Source organism: Macaca thibetana, chromosome 14 (assembly GCF_024542745.1).
Source record: "Macaca thibetana thibetana isolate TM-01 chromosome 14, ASM2454274v1, whole genome shotgun sequence".
In the NCBI taxonomy this organism is placed as follows: Eukaryota; Metazoa; Chordata; class Mammalia; order Primates; family Cercopithecidae; genus Macaca; species Macaca thibetana.
Window position 1 is genome coordinate 108,550,824 of NC_065591.1, and position 13,573 is coordinate 108,564,396.

The window sequence follows — 13,573 nt, forward strand, 5'->3', positions numbered from 1 at the left end:
CCCGCCACCACGCCCGGCTAATTTTTTGAATATTTAGTGGAGAAGGGGTTTCACCATGTTAGCCAGGATGGTCTGGATCTCCTGACCTCATGATCCGCCCGCCTCAGCCTCCCAAAGTGCTGGGATTACAGGTGTGAGCCACCGCGCCCAGCCTAAATCTCCCACTCTTAAATTTAAGCAACCAAAGATTACCAGTCATTTGAGGAGAGATTCTAACATGAAAGATAGAGACCCAAAACAAACAAATATTAAAAAAGGAAGTTAGAGAAAACGGAGAATATACAGAAAGAAGAACATTGAAAAATGCCATTAATAACATCAGAGAATGAAAAGATTAAATTGATCAAGCAAGAACAGGATAGTACAAAAAGACATTCACAGAATAACAATAATAAAAACTCTTAGAAATAAAAAAAAGGTAGATAGCAGAAGTAAAAACTACATAGAGAGTAAAGAAATAGTTCAGAAAGGGAGAGCATGTAGAGATTGAAGAACAAAGATAAGAAAATGAGAGGATCCAGGCCGGGCCCAGTGACTCACGCCTGTAATCCCAGCACTTTGGGAGGGCGAGGCGGGTGGATCACCTGAGGTCAGAAGTTCAAGACTAGCCTGGTCCACATGGTGAAACCCCCTCTCTACTAAATATACAAAAATTAGCCAGACATGGTGGCAGTCGCCTGTAATCCCAGCTACTCAGGAGGCTGGGGCAGGAGAATTGCTTGAACCCCGGAGACGGAGGTTGCAGTGAGCTGAGATCACGCCATTGCGTTCCAGCCTGGGCAACAAGAGCAAAAACTTCATTTCAAAAAAAAAAAGAAAATGAGAGGCTCCATCCAGGAAGGTCCTTTGATTGGAAGAGATAAAGTGGTACAATCACCTTGAAAAACAATTCAGCATTATCTGGAAAAGATATATACACACACCATACAACTCAGCAAGACAAAAAGATCTGCTAAATTCATTCAGTCAACAAATATTTATTGAGCACCCACTAAGTTCTAGTCATCATGCTAGGCACTGACCATTCAAGAATAAGCACAGACAAGACTTCTGCCCTCTCAGAAACCAACCAAGATTCTTCAACCCAAGGCAGCTGTGAAGTATAACACATCTCTGGCTCAATTTTCTCCATACGGTTTGGGATTTCATGAATGAGTCTGTGGGAAGATTTCCTGTACATAGAATGCATGTATAAAGGAATAATTATTCTATGGTTTGAAAGAGAAGTAGAAGTAAGATTAAAGTATAGAAGCTATGTTAAGAAAATTCCAGTTTAATGATTTTTGAAAAGAGCAGTAAAAATAAGACTAAAATGTGGAAGCTGTATTGAGAAAGATCTAATTTAATTCTAATAATCTTTAACAGAGTTGCCCAAAGATGGAATGAATTGTTTTGAGAGATGATACAGTTAGCTGTCAGTGGGAGTGTTCAATACAATTGAGTGACGACCATGTGCAGGCCCTGTGCTAGGCTCTCTGTATTTTCAGTAAGCTATTGTTGTACAACAGAGCACCCTAAAACAGTGTCTTAGAACAACAGTAAACATTTATGATCTCTCACAACGTCTGTGGGTCAGCAGCTTGGCTGTGTGTTTCTGGTTCAGGGTCTGTCATGAGGTTGTATCTGAAGGCTTGGCTGAGGCTGGAGGATCTGTTTCCAAGGTGGGTCACTTTACATGGCTGGCAAGTTGGTGCTAGCTGTTAGGAAGGGGCTTCAGTTCCTCCCTGTGTTGACCTCTCCACAGGGCTGCTTGCGTGTCCTCACAACATGGCAGCTATCTTCCCTCAGAATGAGTGATCCAAGAGAAGTCAAGGTAGGTGCCGCAATGTCCTTTGTGACCTAGACTTGGAAGTGAAATACCATGACAATAGCCTATTCATCACACATCAGCCACCATCGTGAGGGCTAGCTACCACACCCTGCAAATACAATGATGAACAAACAAATGGCCTGCCTGAGCTCGAGAGCTGTTAGCCAAGAGTTATGATCATTTGTTAAATGATATCAAAGGAATTAGGGCTGAGAGACAAGGTTGTTCCCTCCAACCCTAATGTCCTGTGATCTTATGATTCCAGGTCCTAGGTCTTTTGTCCCCGTATCACTAATCCATTATCTCAGAACCAGCAGCTCACCAAACCCTCACTCCTCAGACATGGGCCATTCGGGGGTTTCTACTATGTCCCTGCATTGTCAGCTGCTTGTCATCACACAGCAAGATAGCCATGACTCCACCCTGCACTCTTTCAGATGGGAGACAAGGGAGTGCCCAGATAACTGTAAGCTTGTTGTTTCTGTGCCCAGGACATGCCATGGCCTCCTCCTGGGAGCACAGGGTGTGCTATGATAACAGCAGGAGGACACGGCGTCCCCATGCAGGAGCTGCTTTTGATCCTGCCAGGACAATCCCTCAAGAACAGCAAGGCCCTGTATGTACAGGAAGAGAGTGGCCCTCAGATTGCTTCCCTTTGCCCTAATCAGGGCCACGTAGTATACCAGAGACCTCAGGGGTAGTGACCCTGGATGTTCTCAGGGGACTTCTGACCTTTGAACTTGGGGATGGGCATAGGAGTGTGGCTGGCATCTCAGTCTGACCCACACCAGTGCTGGTCAGCATGCCTTTGGGGCACTAATCCAGACCCACAGAGGAGTCCTGTACTTCCAAGTCACCTGAGGAGCCAGTGGTGACCAGGGAGATTATGGCCTGACACTGTGCTGACTCTGGGGGACTGTTGGGTAAGCTGATGCGGGCCGGGCTGGAGTTTAAACACACCTCCCTCCCTGGTGCCCACAGGGACCTCCCAGCCCATGCTGTCCTATGGGTGTCAATGATTCAGTCTTTCCTGGTGGCATAGACTGTAGCCTGGAGAAGCTCTAGGGAATATTTCTTTTCTTACTTATTTCTGGTTTTAAAAATACTACTCTCAGGATGACTATTGTTAAAAACAAAATAAAACAAAACCAAAAAATAACAGAAAATAACAGGCGTTGGAGAGACTATGAAGAAATTGGAACCCTGGGTGTCACCAGTGGGAATGTGAAACGGTGTCGCTACTATAAAAAACAGTTTGGTCGTTCCTCCAAAATTTAAATATAGAATTCCCGTGTGACCCAGCGATTCCACTTCTGGATATATGCTCAGAAGAATTGAGAGCAAGGACTGGAACAGATATGTGTACACCCACATTCATAGCAGCAGTTTTCACAATTGTTTAATGGATAGAGTTTTCTGTTTGGGTTGATGAAAAAAATTTCAGAAATAGTAGTGGTGGTGGTTGCACAACATTGTAAAGGTAATTAATGCCACTGAATTGAACACCTATAAATAGTTTAGATGGTAAATTTTATGTTATAAAAGTAATACTAAAATGGTGGGGTTTTTTTTCCTTTTCTTTTTCTTTTTCTTTTTTTTTTTTTTTGAGACAGGGTATCTTTCTGTTGCCCAGGCTTGAGTGCTGTGGCATGATCTCAACTCACCCTAGCCTCAACCTCCTGGGCTCAAGCAATCCTCCCACCTCAGCCTCTCGAGTAGCTTGGGCCACAGGTTTGTACCACCACACTTGGCTAATTTTTGTATTTTTTGTAGAGACAGGGTTTTGCCATGTTGCCCAGGCTGGTCTCGAACTCCTAGGCTCAAGCAATCCACCTGTCTCAGCCTCCCAAAGTGCTGGGATTACAGGTGTGAACCACCACACGCAGCCTAAAATGAATCTTTTTTTCTTTTTCTTTTCTTCTCTTTTTTCTTTTTCTTTTCTTTTCTTTTCTTTTTTTTTGAGACAGAGTCTTACTTTGTCACCCAGGCTGGAATGCGGTGGCATGATCTCGGCTCACTGAAATCTCCACCTCCCGAGTTCAAGCGATTCTCCTGCCTCAGCCTCCCGAGCAGCTGAGATTACAGGCACACACCACCAAGCCCAGCCAACTTTTGTATTTTTAATAGAGGAGGGGGTTTCACCATGTTGGCCAGGCTGGTCTTGAACTCCTGACCTCAAGTGATCCACCCACCTCGGCCTCCCAAAGTGCTGGTTAAAAAAAAATCCCATTCCACCGCTTGCTAGGTAATGTACCTCACCATTCTGAAGTGCCTCTTCCTCATCTATTGTGTCTTTGATGCCATGGTTGATCATGAGAATTACATGAGTCAATATGGTAATATGAGGCGGTTTTTAAAAGCATCTCACACTACCAGCATTGCAGTCAGCTTCATTGCCATCCTTGTGTTGAAAAGCTCCACAACCGTTGCCACTAGGCATTTCTTATTGGCCATGATTTGCAGGGGGCTTTCACCTCCTCATATATTCCCTATTTTCCCTTCTGTGACCTCCCCTCCTTTCCTACTCTTCATTACCACCTCAAATGCCAGTGCAGGGAATGCACGGAACAATTGACTCCATCTCTCTGTCTTGTGGTCTCTTTCCAGCCAGTTCCTCTGGGTGTCCTCGTCAACAGCTGGCGTGCGCCGTCAGTGACATTTCCTCTCTCGGAGGTATTCTGGGTCTAACTGCTGAACTAACAGGATTTTCACTTCCTTACACGTTCACATACAAATTTGCACATGTGTTCCTTGACGGGGTTGTAAGTACATAATAGTTGAAACCTTGTTTTTTTTTTTTTTTTCCATAAAATATCTTGGACATCTTCCCATAAATAAACAGATTCCCCAAACCAAACCAGAGTGTTTTGCTTGAACTCAGGCCCTCATGGGAGATCTGAGACCAGCTGTTAGAGAATCTCTGAGGCGGGTAGGTAGAGCCTGTTGCCCAGGTCCGCAGTCGGCTCAGCCACTGGAGAGGAGAGGGGACTGACTGGCCACAGGGGACTAAGTCCACTTGCTAACTCAGAACAGGAGGAAGCCTGCTTTCCTAGGAAGATAGGACCAACCCTAATGAGGACTAATAAGGGTACCTCAGACAAACCAATTGACCAACTGGAACAGGGCAGAGATGAGGGTGTGTCTTCCAAGGCCCAAAGCAAGAGAAACATCCCCAAGAGGGAAGGGGTGTGTGGATCAAAGTGGTTTTTAAATTTTGTTTGTTTGTTTTTGAGACTGAGTCTTGCTCTTTCACCTGGGCTAGAGTGCAATGGTGCAATCTCGGCTGAATGCAACCTCCACCTCCTGGGTTCAAGCGATTTTCCTGCCTCAGCCTCCTGAGTAACTGGGATTACAGGTGTGATCCATCGTGCCTGGCCTCAATCAAGGTTCTTAATTGCTAGCCACAGGAATCTCCTCTGGAAGATATAATCAGAAGATGAATTTATTGACACATTTCCAGGAATTTCGAGAAAAGGTCTAGGAAAGCTGGAGTACTTGGTTTGGAAAATAAACAAGAATAAGGGGAGCTGAGGGAGAAACATGGCCACGCTCATGCCACAGAACTAGAGTGATGGGGACGGCTGTGCTGTCACCACTGAGCCAGGATGGGGACAGCCCAGTTTGCCCAGCAGCCACTGCCACGCCTGGTCCCTGGCCTGAGGCTCTAGCCTGGCTGCAAGCTGCCTGTTGCTGCCACACTGTTCCTGCCCACCCCAGAAAAGATTCTCCACTGTCCCTGTTTCTTTGCACCAGTCTGGGGCAATTACATCTGATTTGCTGCGCGTAGGTCCTGTGTCCCATGCTGGAGGTAAGGGAGGCTGGAAGGCAGGCAACTGGAGTTGTTCGTGTCTGTAATGGAGGTAGCCTCTGACTCCCACCAAAACTCATCAGCGAGACACTTCCCAAACAAAACAGGAGGGCTTCAGAGGCTGGGAGGGTGTCTTAGATCTTTTGGGCTACTATAACGAGGCACCAAAAACTGGGTGGATTATAAACAACAGACATTTATTCCTCATAGTCCTGGAGGCTGGGAAGTCTAAGAGCAAGGCACCGACATACCCTGTGTCTGGTGAGGGCCCACTTCCTGGTTCATAAATGGCACCTTCTAGCTGTGTCCTCTCATGTGGAAGGGGCAAGGGATCTCTGCTGGCCTCTTCTATAAGGACGCTAATCTCATTCCTGAGGTCTCTCCCCCTCATGACCTGATCACCTCCCACATGTCTTCTCTCCTAATGCTGTCACCTTACAGGTTAGGATTGCAACATAGGAATTTAGGGGGACACAAACATTCAGTTCATTGCAGCAGCCAAAAGAAAAGTTACTACCAAGAGACATCTGCCAGGTCAGTGACCCAGGGGACTGATGAGGCATCTTGGTACAGGAAAGAGAAGGCATTCCTCATCCAGGAGGACGAGGACTGTGGCAGGACCCTCAGAGACCTGCAGGATGGCCCTGGGGGTGGTGGGAGAGGTGCACAGGTCTCATCCAGGGTTCATATATATATATATATATATACACACACACACACACACACACACACACATTTTTTTTTTTTTTTTGAGACAGAGTTATGCTCTTTTTGCCCAGGCTGGAGTGGTGCAATGGTGCGATCTCGGCTCACTGCCACCTCTGCCTCCCGAGTTTAAGCAATTCTCCTGCCTCAGCCTCCCAAGTAGCTGGGATTACAGAAGCCCGCCATCACACCTGGCTAATTGTTTTGTATTTTTAGTAGAGACTGGGATTCACCATGTTGGCCAGGATGGCCTCAATCTCTTGACCTCGTGATCCGCCCGCCTCGGCCTCCCAAAGTGCGGGGGTTACAGGCGTGAGCCACCGCACACGGCCAAGGGTTCATATTAAGAACCAAGTTCTGGGAGACACTGAGGCCCCCAGGGGTTCTGGAGTCAGCCCTAAACCAGGCAGCCCTCAGGTGAGGTCTGAGAGCATCTCAGAAGCTTCCAGACCCTCTTGAAACCCAGCTCACCCTGCATCTCACTTCCTTTTGGTGCCTCGTTGCTCTGTTTGGCCTCATTGGCCCTTTCCTAAAGCCATCCAGTAAACCTCCAGGCGCCTGGTGGGTTTGTCAAGGTGTTTCCCCATAGGTTCCTGTGCTTCTAATGGGGGTAGGTATCAAAGTGGCAGCAGCAGCCTTACTGGCCTGGTATGCAGGAGCCAGAGCAGCTGGGGCAGGGGAGACCCAGGGGTCTGCCCTTGGCCAGCTCTGGCGGCCTCATCAATAGAGTGTGGCCTGGAGGTGAGCGGGAGGAGGAAGTCGCGTTTACTGCAGCACCAGCTATTGCACATTTACTCCGTGCCTGAGGTTAAGTGCTTGACTCCGTTGCTCCATCAAACCTTCAGCACAACTCCTCTGTGAACCGGGGATTGTCATTACCCACGTCTTCCAAAGAAGCTCAGTTATCTGCCCCACATCGCCCAGCAGTCAGTCAAAAAGCCAGGATTCAAACCCAGGCTTGTCTGATTCCCAAGCATCCATCCCTCCCACCAGGCCAGCACCAGGGGCCAGAGGGGTATAGGCCTGGGCCAGACCATGCAGGGGGCCACCACCCTGAGGGCACCTTGAGAGGGAAGGAGGAGGCCCCAGGACACCCTCCCAGGGCCCGTCCCCCTCCTCCTTAGCATGTTCCAGGCCTCTTCCAGGAAAACCCTGAAGGGCCTGCATCCCCCTGTGGAGAGGAAAGAGAGGTGGCTAGATTCGCAGGGCTGGGGTCCAGAGGTAACAGCCAGGATGTGGAGTCCTTTGAGACAAAGGCTTGAACTGGCTCTTCCCTTGGGGAGGTTTTTGAGTCTCTAAGGGTGGGGTGAGAGACCGCGCCAAGGCTGCAGCTGCCCACAGCTGCCCACAGCTGGCTGTGCTGATGAGACTGCTCAGGCCCCCTGACTCTCTGCCCCTAACCCCAGTGGCTACAAAATCGGTCCCAAACTGGCAGGCCACCTGGCAGGAGGCCCCTGGACAGAGCAGAGCAGGGCCCTGCAGGCTCCAGCACCTACTCCTCCTCTCCTCCCTGGACTCGTCTCGGTCCCCAAGCCTCATTCCTCAATTCTGGATGGAGACCACAGGTTTAGCAGTCAAGACATTTCTGAAATAAACCTTACTGCTTTTATAATGGAACTGGGGTGGGGTGGGTTCAATGCAACCACATAAATAAGGTAAAGGCACTGAAGATCTCATGCAAGGAGGAACCATCTCTCTTGGTGTACCGTGAGCTCTCCAAGGCCAGGAACCCTGTCCTGCTTGCCTCCAGGTGTCCCCCTCAGTGTGAGGCAGAGTTGGGCACACGGCTCCACAAACGCTGTTTGCTGGTTGTCGGGTGCCTAGAACAATGACTGGCGCATCGGAGGCATTCAATGTATATTTGTTGGCTAAATGAATATAAGTGGGTTGCATATTTTGACTTGGGATAATTTGTGATATCTTTTTCTGCCTCCCCTTAGAAGACTCCCCGTACACTCGCCTCCAGCACACCCTGCCCTTACCTCTCCTGCAGTCTCATCTCCCCAATCCTGGGTGTCTCCTGCCAGGCCGCTGCTAAGCTCTGCCCAGTCATGGTTACCTCCCCACCTTCCCAGCTGCAAGGAGGAGTCATCTGGCAACCAGTTGAGGCTAGATTCTCAGCAGCTTTATTGAATATCGAGAGGTGGTGTCACCTCCCACTGGACATGTGTCCTCAAGTTCATACCAGAACTGCTTTGGGACAGACAGACAGACAGGTGGCAGGGCAGGGCAGGTGTCTGCGAGGGTGGGGTCAGTGCACCAGGGGCAGCTCAGCTCTCCAAAGGGGCCAGCATCTGCACCTGCTCCTGCTGCTGCTCCTGCTGCTGCTCCTGCTGCTGCTGCTCCCGCTGCTGCTCCCGCTGCTGCTCCCGCTGCTGCTCCCGCTGCTGCTCCCGCTGCTGCTGCTGCTCCTGCTGCTGCTCCTGCTTCTGCTCCTGCTCCTGCTCCCGCTGCTGCTCCCGCTGCTGCTCCCGCTGCTGCTCGGGCTCTGGGAGGGAGAGGGTGTTGTCCTGGCTCTCTTTCTCCTTGAAGGTGCTGAAGAAGGAGTTGACCTTGTCCCTCAGGTCCTTCTCCAGGAAGCTCAAGTGGCCTTCCACGTCCCCCGCATGGGGGCCCAGCTTCTGCCTGAGCTGTTCCATCTGCTGCACCAGAGCTTTGTTGAAGTTCTCCCCGTAGGGCTCCACCCGGAGCCGGAACTCCTCCACATGCCGGTCCAAGTGCCCGCCCAGCTCTGCCAGCGACTTCTGCAGCCCCTCGGTGTTGCCCCTCAGGTTGCCACGCATGTCCTCGGCCAAGGGCGCCAGCCTCTGCCGCAGCTCCTCCGCACTGGCCGAGATCCTGGCCTTGAGCTCCTCGGCGTTCTTCTTCATCTGGAAGGCCAGGCCCTCGAGCTGGTGGTTGAGCTTCTCCTGTGCGTCCTGAGCATAGGGAGCCAGGCTGCGGCGCAGCTCCTCCACGGTCTGGTCGATCTTGACTTTGAACTCGTCGGCGTAGGGCGTGAGGCGCTCCTTGAGCTCCTCCACGTTCTGGTCGATCTTGGCCTTGAGCTGGTCTGCGTGGGGCCTCAGCGAGGTCTGCAGGCTGTCGGCGTTCTCCCGCAGCACTCTCTCCATGCGCTGTGCGTAGGGGGTCAGCTGGCGCCGCAGCTGCTCAGTCTGCGTGTTGACCTGGGTGCGCAGCTGGTCCGTGTAGGGCTCCAAGCGCTGCTGCAGCTCTCGCACATTTTCCCCGATCTTCTGGCTCACCTCATTGGCATGGGGCAGCAGCCGGGCCCTCACCTCCTCCAGCTCCTTCCGAATCTCCTCCTTCAGTTTCTCCGAGTCCTTGGCCAGGCGTTCATGCAGCTCGGTGGCAAAGGGCACCAGCTTCTTCTGCAGGTCACCTGCGTAAGTGTTCACTTCTCCAAGTTTGTCCTGGAAGAGGGCACTGTGGGGAAGGGCACAAGGAGGCCACGTTACACTTGGCACTCACGTGGCAAGACTGCTTGTATACCACTCACCTTATGCACACTTGCTAGGACAGGTGAGTGCTCAGGGATACCAAATTCACCCTCCCTATGGCGGTTCAGATTGGAGAGGATGGCTGTCACAGACTAAGTTATGACACTGAATTTCTATCTCGGTATCTCCCACAGACTTTGTCTCAGAATCTACCCATCATGTCACCTCCAGCAGTTTGCTTTCCCCTCCTTGTCTGCAGAGGGTGGGACTTTGGGGTCCTTCCCTGAGGGGGTGTGCTGCAACATAGGATCACCTTATGTAACAGAATGTTGTCTTCCTGACCTCTGCCGGGGTCTTCCAGCGACACAAGGTGCTGCCTTCCTTGCCTGTGCCCAGGGGCCTCCCAAATATTCCCAGCTCCCTCCCCTTGATTCCAGTGGGGCCTGTCTTTCTGAAACGTATTAGAAATCAGCTCACATGACATTTTCCTCCCTCCCTTTCTTCCGTGAGCCCAAATGATAGGATGTGGCCATTCGTCAAACTCTAGAACATCAAAGCAAAAGGACATCGCAGGGATGATTCGATCCAACCTTCCAGTTTACATATGTGGATCCTCGGTTCAGAGGCCCAGCCAGTTAGTGGCAGGGCAGTGGGTATCCTAAGCTCAGGGCTCCTGACTCTAAGCTCAACCCTTGCCAATACATGGCATGGTCTTTAAGAACTCCTTGTCACCACCGCACACTGTACTCCCTCTTACTTGAGTTGCTGGGTGAGTTCAGATTTCTGGAGATGTTCCACGGCCTCCTTGGCATTGCTGCTCAGCTGGCTGAAGTAGTCCCACATCACCGTGGCCACCTGGTCAGCACTGACCTCAGCCCGGGCTCCTGGGTGGTAACAGAGAATTCATGAGACCCTGTCTCTTCGTGGCCCCTCTGCTCCAGCTCTGAGCTGCAGACTGGATGATGGCGGGGGTGCCCCATCTGCAATTTTCCCTGCCTGGGCTTAGCTTTTTGGAAGCCACAGGGATATGTGAAACTGGTATAGCACCAATGCCAGTGGGCCCACCACTGGGACTGGGCCAGCTCTCCCGTGAGCCACTTGGCAGCCAGGCAGACCTCATGTCCAGCTGGGGGCTGATGGGCACTCAGAAGTGTCCTTTTGCTTTGGCCCAACTTCCATCCTGCACCACTCAGAGCAGCCGCCTAAGAGCCCCATCCGAAGATAGCTTGTACTCACCGGTGACAGCCACCAGGGCCAGGGTCAGGACCGCGGCCTTCAGGAACATCCTGAGCTCCTTGCTGGGCTGGAGGAGTTTCCTGCCACCCTGGATCGTCCCTACAACCAGGGGAGCTGATGAAGAGATCCTCAGGAGAGCTCACCTGCGCTGCTGTGGGAACTGACTGAAGCTCAGAGCCAGCCAGACATTTAAACTCTCTCCCTACCACTGCCCTCCCGGCTGCCCTCCCCACCTCCTTCCCCAGTGTGACTCCACGCTGGAAGGTGACACATTCCGAAGAGGCCTCTTGGACTTTTGTGACCCTGAGACTACGTGGAAGCTGACAGCAGACCGGGGCTTAGGCGATAGTTAGAAGTAGTGGCTGTTCTGTGCATAGGCACCCCCACTACCAACCTCAGCGTGGAAAGGAGGAGGGGAGCGGAAAACGGTGAGAGAAACACCTTGAGGAGCCCCTGAGCCCGGGACTGATGCCTCGAGGCTCTGCTGGCGGCTCTGGGTTTGTGCCAGGCTCATGGGGGGCAAAGTCCACATCTCCTCTGTCTGCCCCAGTGAAGAGAGTTCCCCCCAATCTCCACATCTGCCACTAATGCTGACTCCATCTCAGAGCAGCAGACACTAGAGTGGGACCATCCAGGGCAGCAGATAGCATAGGGAGCTAAAATCTAGGTCTCTTGTCAAGGTACACCCAAGAGGAGGGGGCGCTGGAGAGCCTTTGGGCAGATGGGTGCAGGGGACAGGGCCTTATCCTGAAAGGGTTAATTGTAGTGTGCTTCATGTCCCACTCCCAAGCTGTGCCTCCTTGGTCTAGTTATTCAAAGCCCTCAGCCTCAGTCTCTCCTCTGAGCAATGCGATGGTTCAGTACATTAAAGAAGACATTGCTTGCAAAGTGGGTAGTAGGGTCCTCCCTCAGTCTCCATGGGAAATTGATTCCAGGACAAAAAATCCATGGATGCTCAAGTCCTTGATATAAAATGGCATAGTATTTGCATATAACCTAAGCACAACCTCCCACGTACTTTAAATCTCTAGACTACTTATAATAGCTAATACAACAGAAATGCTGTGTGAATGGTGGTTATACTGTATTGTTTAGGAGACAATCACCAAAAAAGTCTGTATATGTTCAGTATAGGTGCAATTTTCTTTTTCTTTTTCTTTTTTTTTTGAGACGGAGTCTCACTCTGTCACCCAGGCTGGAGTGCAGTGGTGCGATCTTGGCTCACTGCAATCTCTGCCTCCCAGGTTCAAGCAATTCTCCTGCCTCAGCCTCCTAAGTAGCTGGGATTACAGGCACCTGCCACCAGGCCCAGCTGATTTTTGTATTTTTTAGTAGAGACGGGGCTTCACCATGTTACTCAGGCTGGTCTCCAACTCCTGGCCTCAAGCAGTCCTCCCATCTTGGCCTCCCAAAGTGCTGGGCTTACAGGCATGAGCCACTGCACCCTGCCCAGATGCAACTTTTTTTTGAAACATTGTTTTTAATGGAGATGGGCTTTTGCTATGTTGCTCGGGCTGGTCTCCAACTCCTGGCCTCAAGTGATCCTCCCATCTCGGCCTCTCAAAGTGCTGGGCTTACAGGTGTGAGCCACTGTGCCTGGCCCACAAATGCAATTTTTAAAAAAATATTTTCAATCCAAGTCTGGTTGAATCCATGGACACAGAAACCAAGGATACAGAGGGCTGCCTATAGAGTTCCTGGCACAGAGTAAGTTCTGAAAAATAGTTACTGTTATTATGATAATCATACTGTGTTCCTGATTTGGAGTAAAGCAGGGAGTGTAGCAGAGTGCTCCCTCTTCTAGTGAGAGTGGCAGAGTGAGACTCAGCCCTCTGAGGGGCACCAGGTGGGACAGAGGCAGGGTGATAGGTGGGACCAACCTTAGCTCCTGCCCTCCGCAGCTTCCGGTCACACTCCCTGGGCAGGAGCAGCTGGCTTGAGCAGAATCTCGGGACCTGAGGCTCTCAGGGGACCTCCCATTGGCGGATGGAGGGCAACGGTGGTGGTGCACAGGAAGTCTTCTACTTAGATGTCTAGAGGATCTCTAAATGAGGCTGCATGCATAATCACATACAGACATCCACTGAGAATGTGACACACCACGTCAGTGTGGGTCCCTCTGCCAGACCACACCACTCCCAGTGACTGTGAGGTGATGTCCAGCACATTGCACTATTGGCTCCTATCGGTGAGTGCAGTGCCTGACAACAGTGAGCTACATTTATTTGTAAAAATGAATGCCATCAGAGTAGACCACAATTGTGCTAACTCAAATTTGCTTTGTGTGCATTTCTTTCAGTTTCCTGAAGTGGCTTGATGTCTCACAGGGTTGAAGGCAGCCAAATGACCTTCTGACTCTGGCACCTCTTCTGCTGGGTACCCGCTGCCCTGCAGTGGTCCCCATGCTACCATGCTGCCTCCTTTTTGATGTAGCCTGTGCCATCTCTCAGTGACTGTTGGGGTCAGATGCTGGAGTCCACTCCCTGGCTTTGCATCCAGCCTCCAACACGTACTGCCTGTGTGTCCTTGGGCAAGTCTCATAACCTCTCTGGGCCTCGGTTGCCTTGGTGAGAC

General features: G+C 51.0%; 3 protein-coding genes across 4 annotated transcripts in view; 1 reads left to right on the forward strand and 2 right to left on the reverse strand.

Annotated features, from left to right (window-relative positions):
- Positions 1-13,573, forward strand: part of PAFAH1B2 (platelet activating factor acetylhydrolase 1b catalytic subunit 2) — a 1,197,441-nt gene that overhangs the window by 834,472 nt on the left and 349,396 nt on the right. The gene's annotated exons all lie outside the window — the stretch shown is intronic.
- Positions 1-13,573, reverse strand: part of BUD13 (BUD13 homolog) — a 367,265-nt gene that overhangs the window by 64,007 nt on the left and 289,685 nt on the right. The window lies entirely within an intron of this gene.
- APOA4 (apolipoprotein A4) lies at positions 8,427-13,049 on the reverse strand. 2 transcript variants are annotated; one of them, XM_050759002.1, is made up of 4 exons: positions 12,880-13,049; positions 11,000-11,098; positions 10,521-10,647; positions 8,427-9,749 (listed from the first exon to the last, which is right to left on the reverse strand). In XM_050759002.1, exons 2-4 carry the CDS (start codon positions 11,046-11,048, stop codon positions 8,594-8,596), a joined length of 1,332 nt encoding a protein of 443 aa, XP_050614959.1. In that variant the 5' UTR covers positions 11,049-11,098; positions 12,880-13,049; the 3' UTR covers positions 8,427-8,593. The 2 variants fall into 2 exon arrangements, with proteins under 2 accessions (XP_050614959.1, XP_050614958.1); XM_050759001.1 differs by lacking the exon at positions 12,880-13,049 and having other exon boundaries at positions 11,000-11,252.

Bases quoted from the DNA above. Each gene is read 5' to 3' on its own strand.
- APOA4 (XM_050759002.1), bottom strand. From the start codon at position 11,048: ATGTTCCTGAAGGCCGCGGTCCTGACCCTGGCCCTGGTGGCTGTCACC. The intron at 10,648-10,999 runs GTGAGTACAAGC...GTTACCACCCAG, and splicing joins GGCCCTGGTGGCTGTCACCG to GAGCCCGGGCTGAGGTCAGT. The intron at 9,750-10,520 runs GTAAGAGGGAGT...CCTTCCCCACAG, and splicing joins GAACTCACCCAGCAACTCAA to TGCCCTCTTCCAGGACAAAC.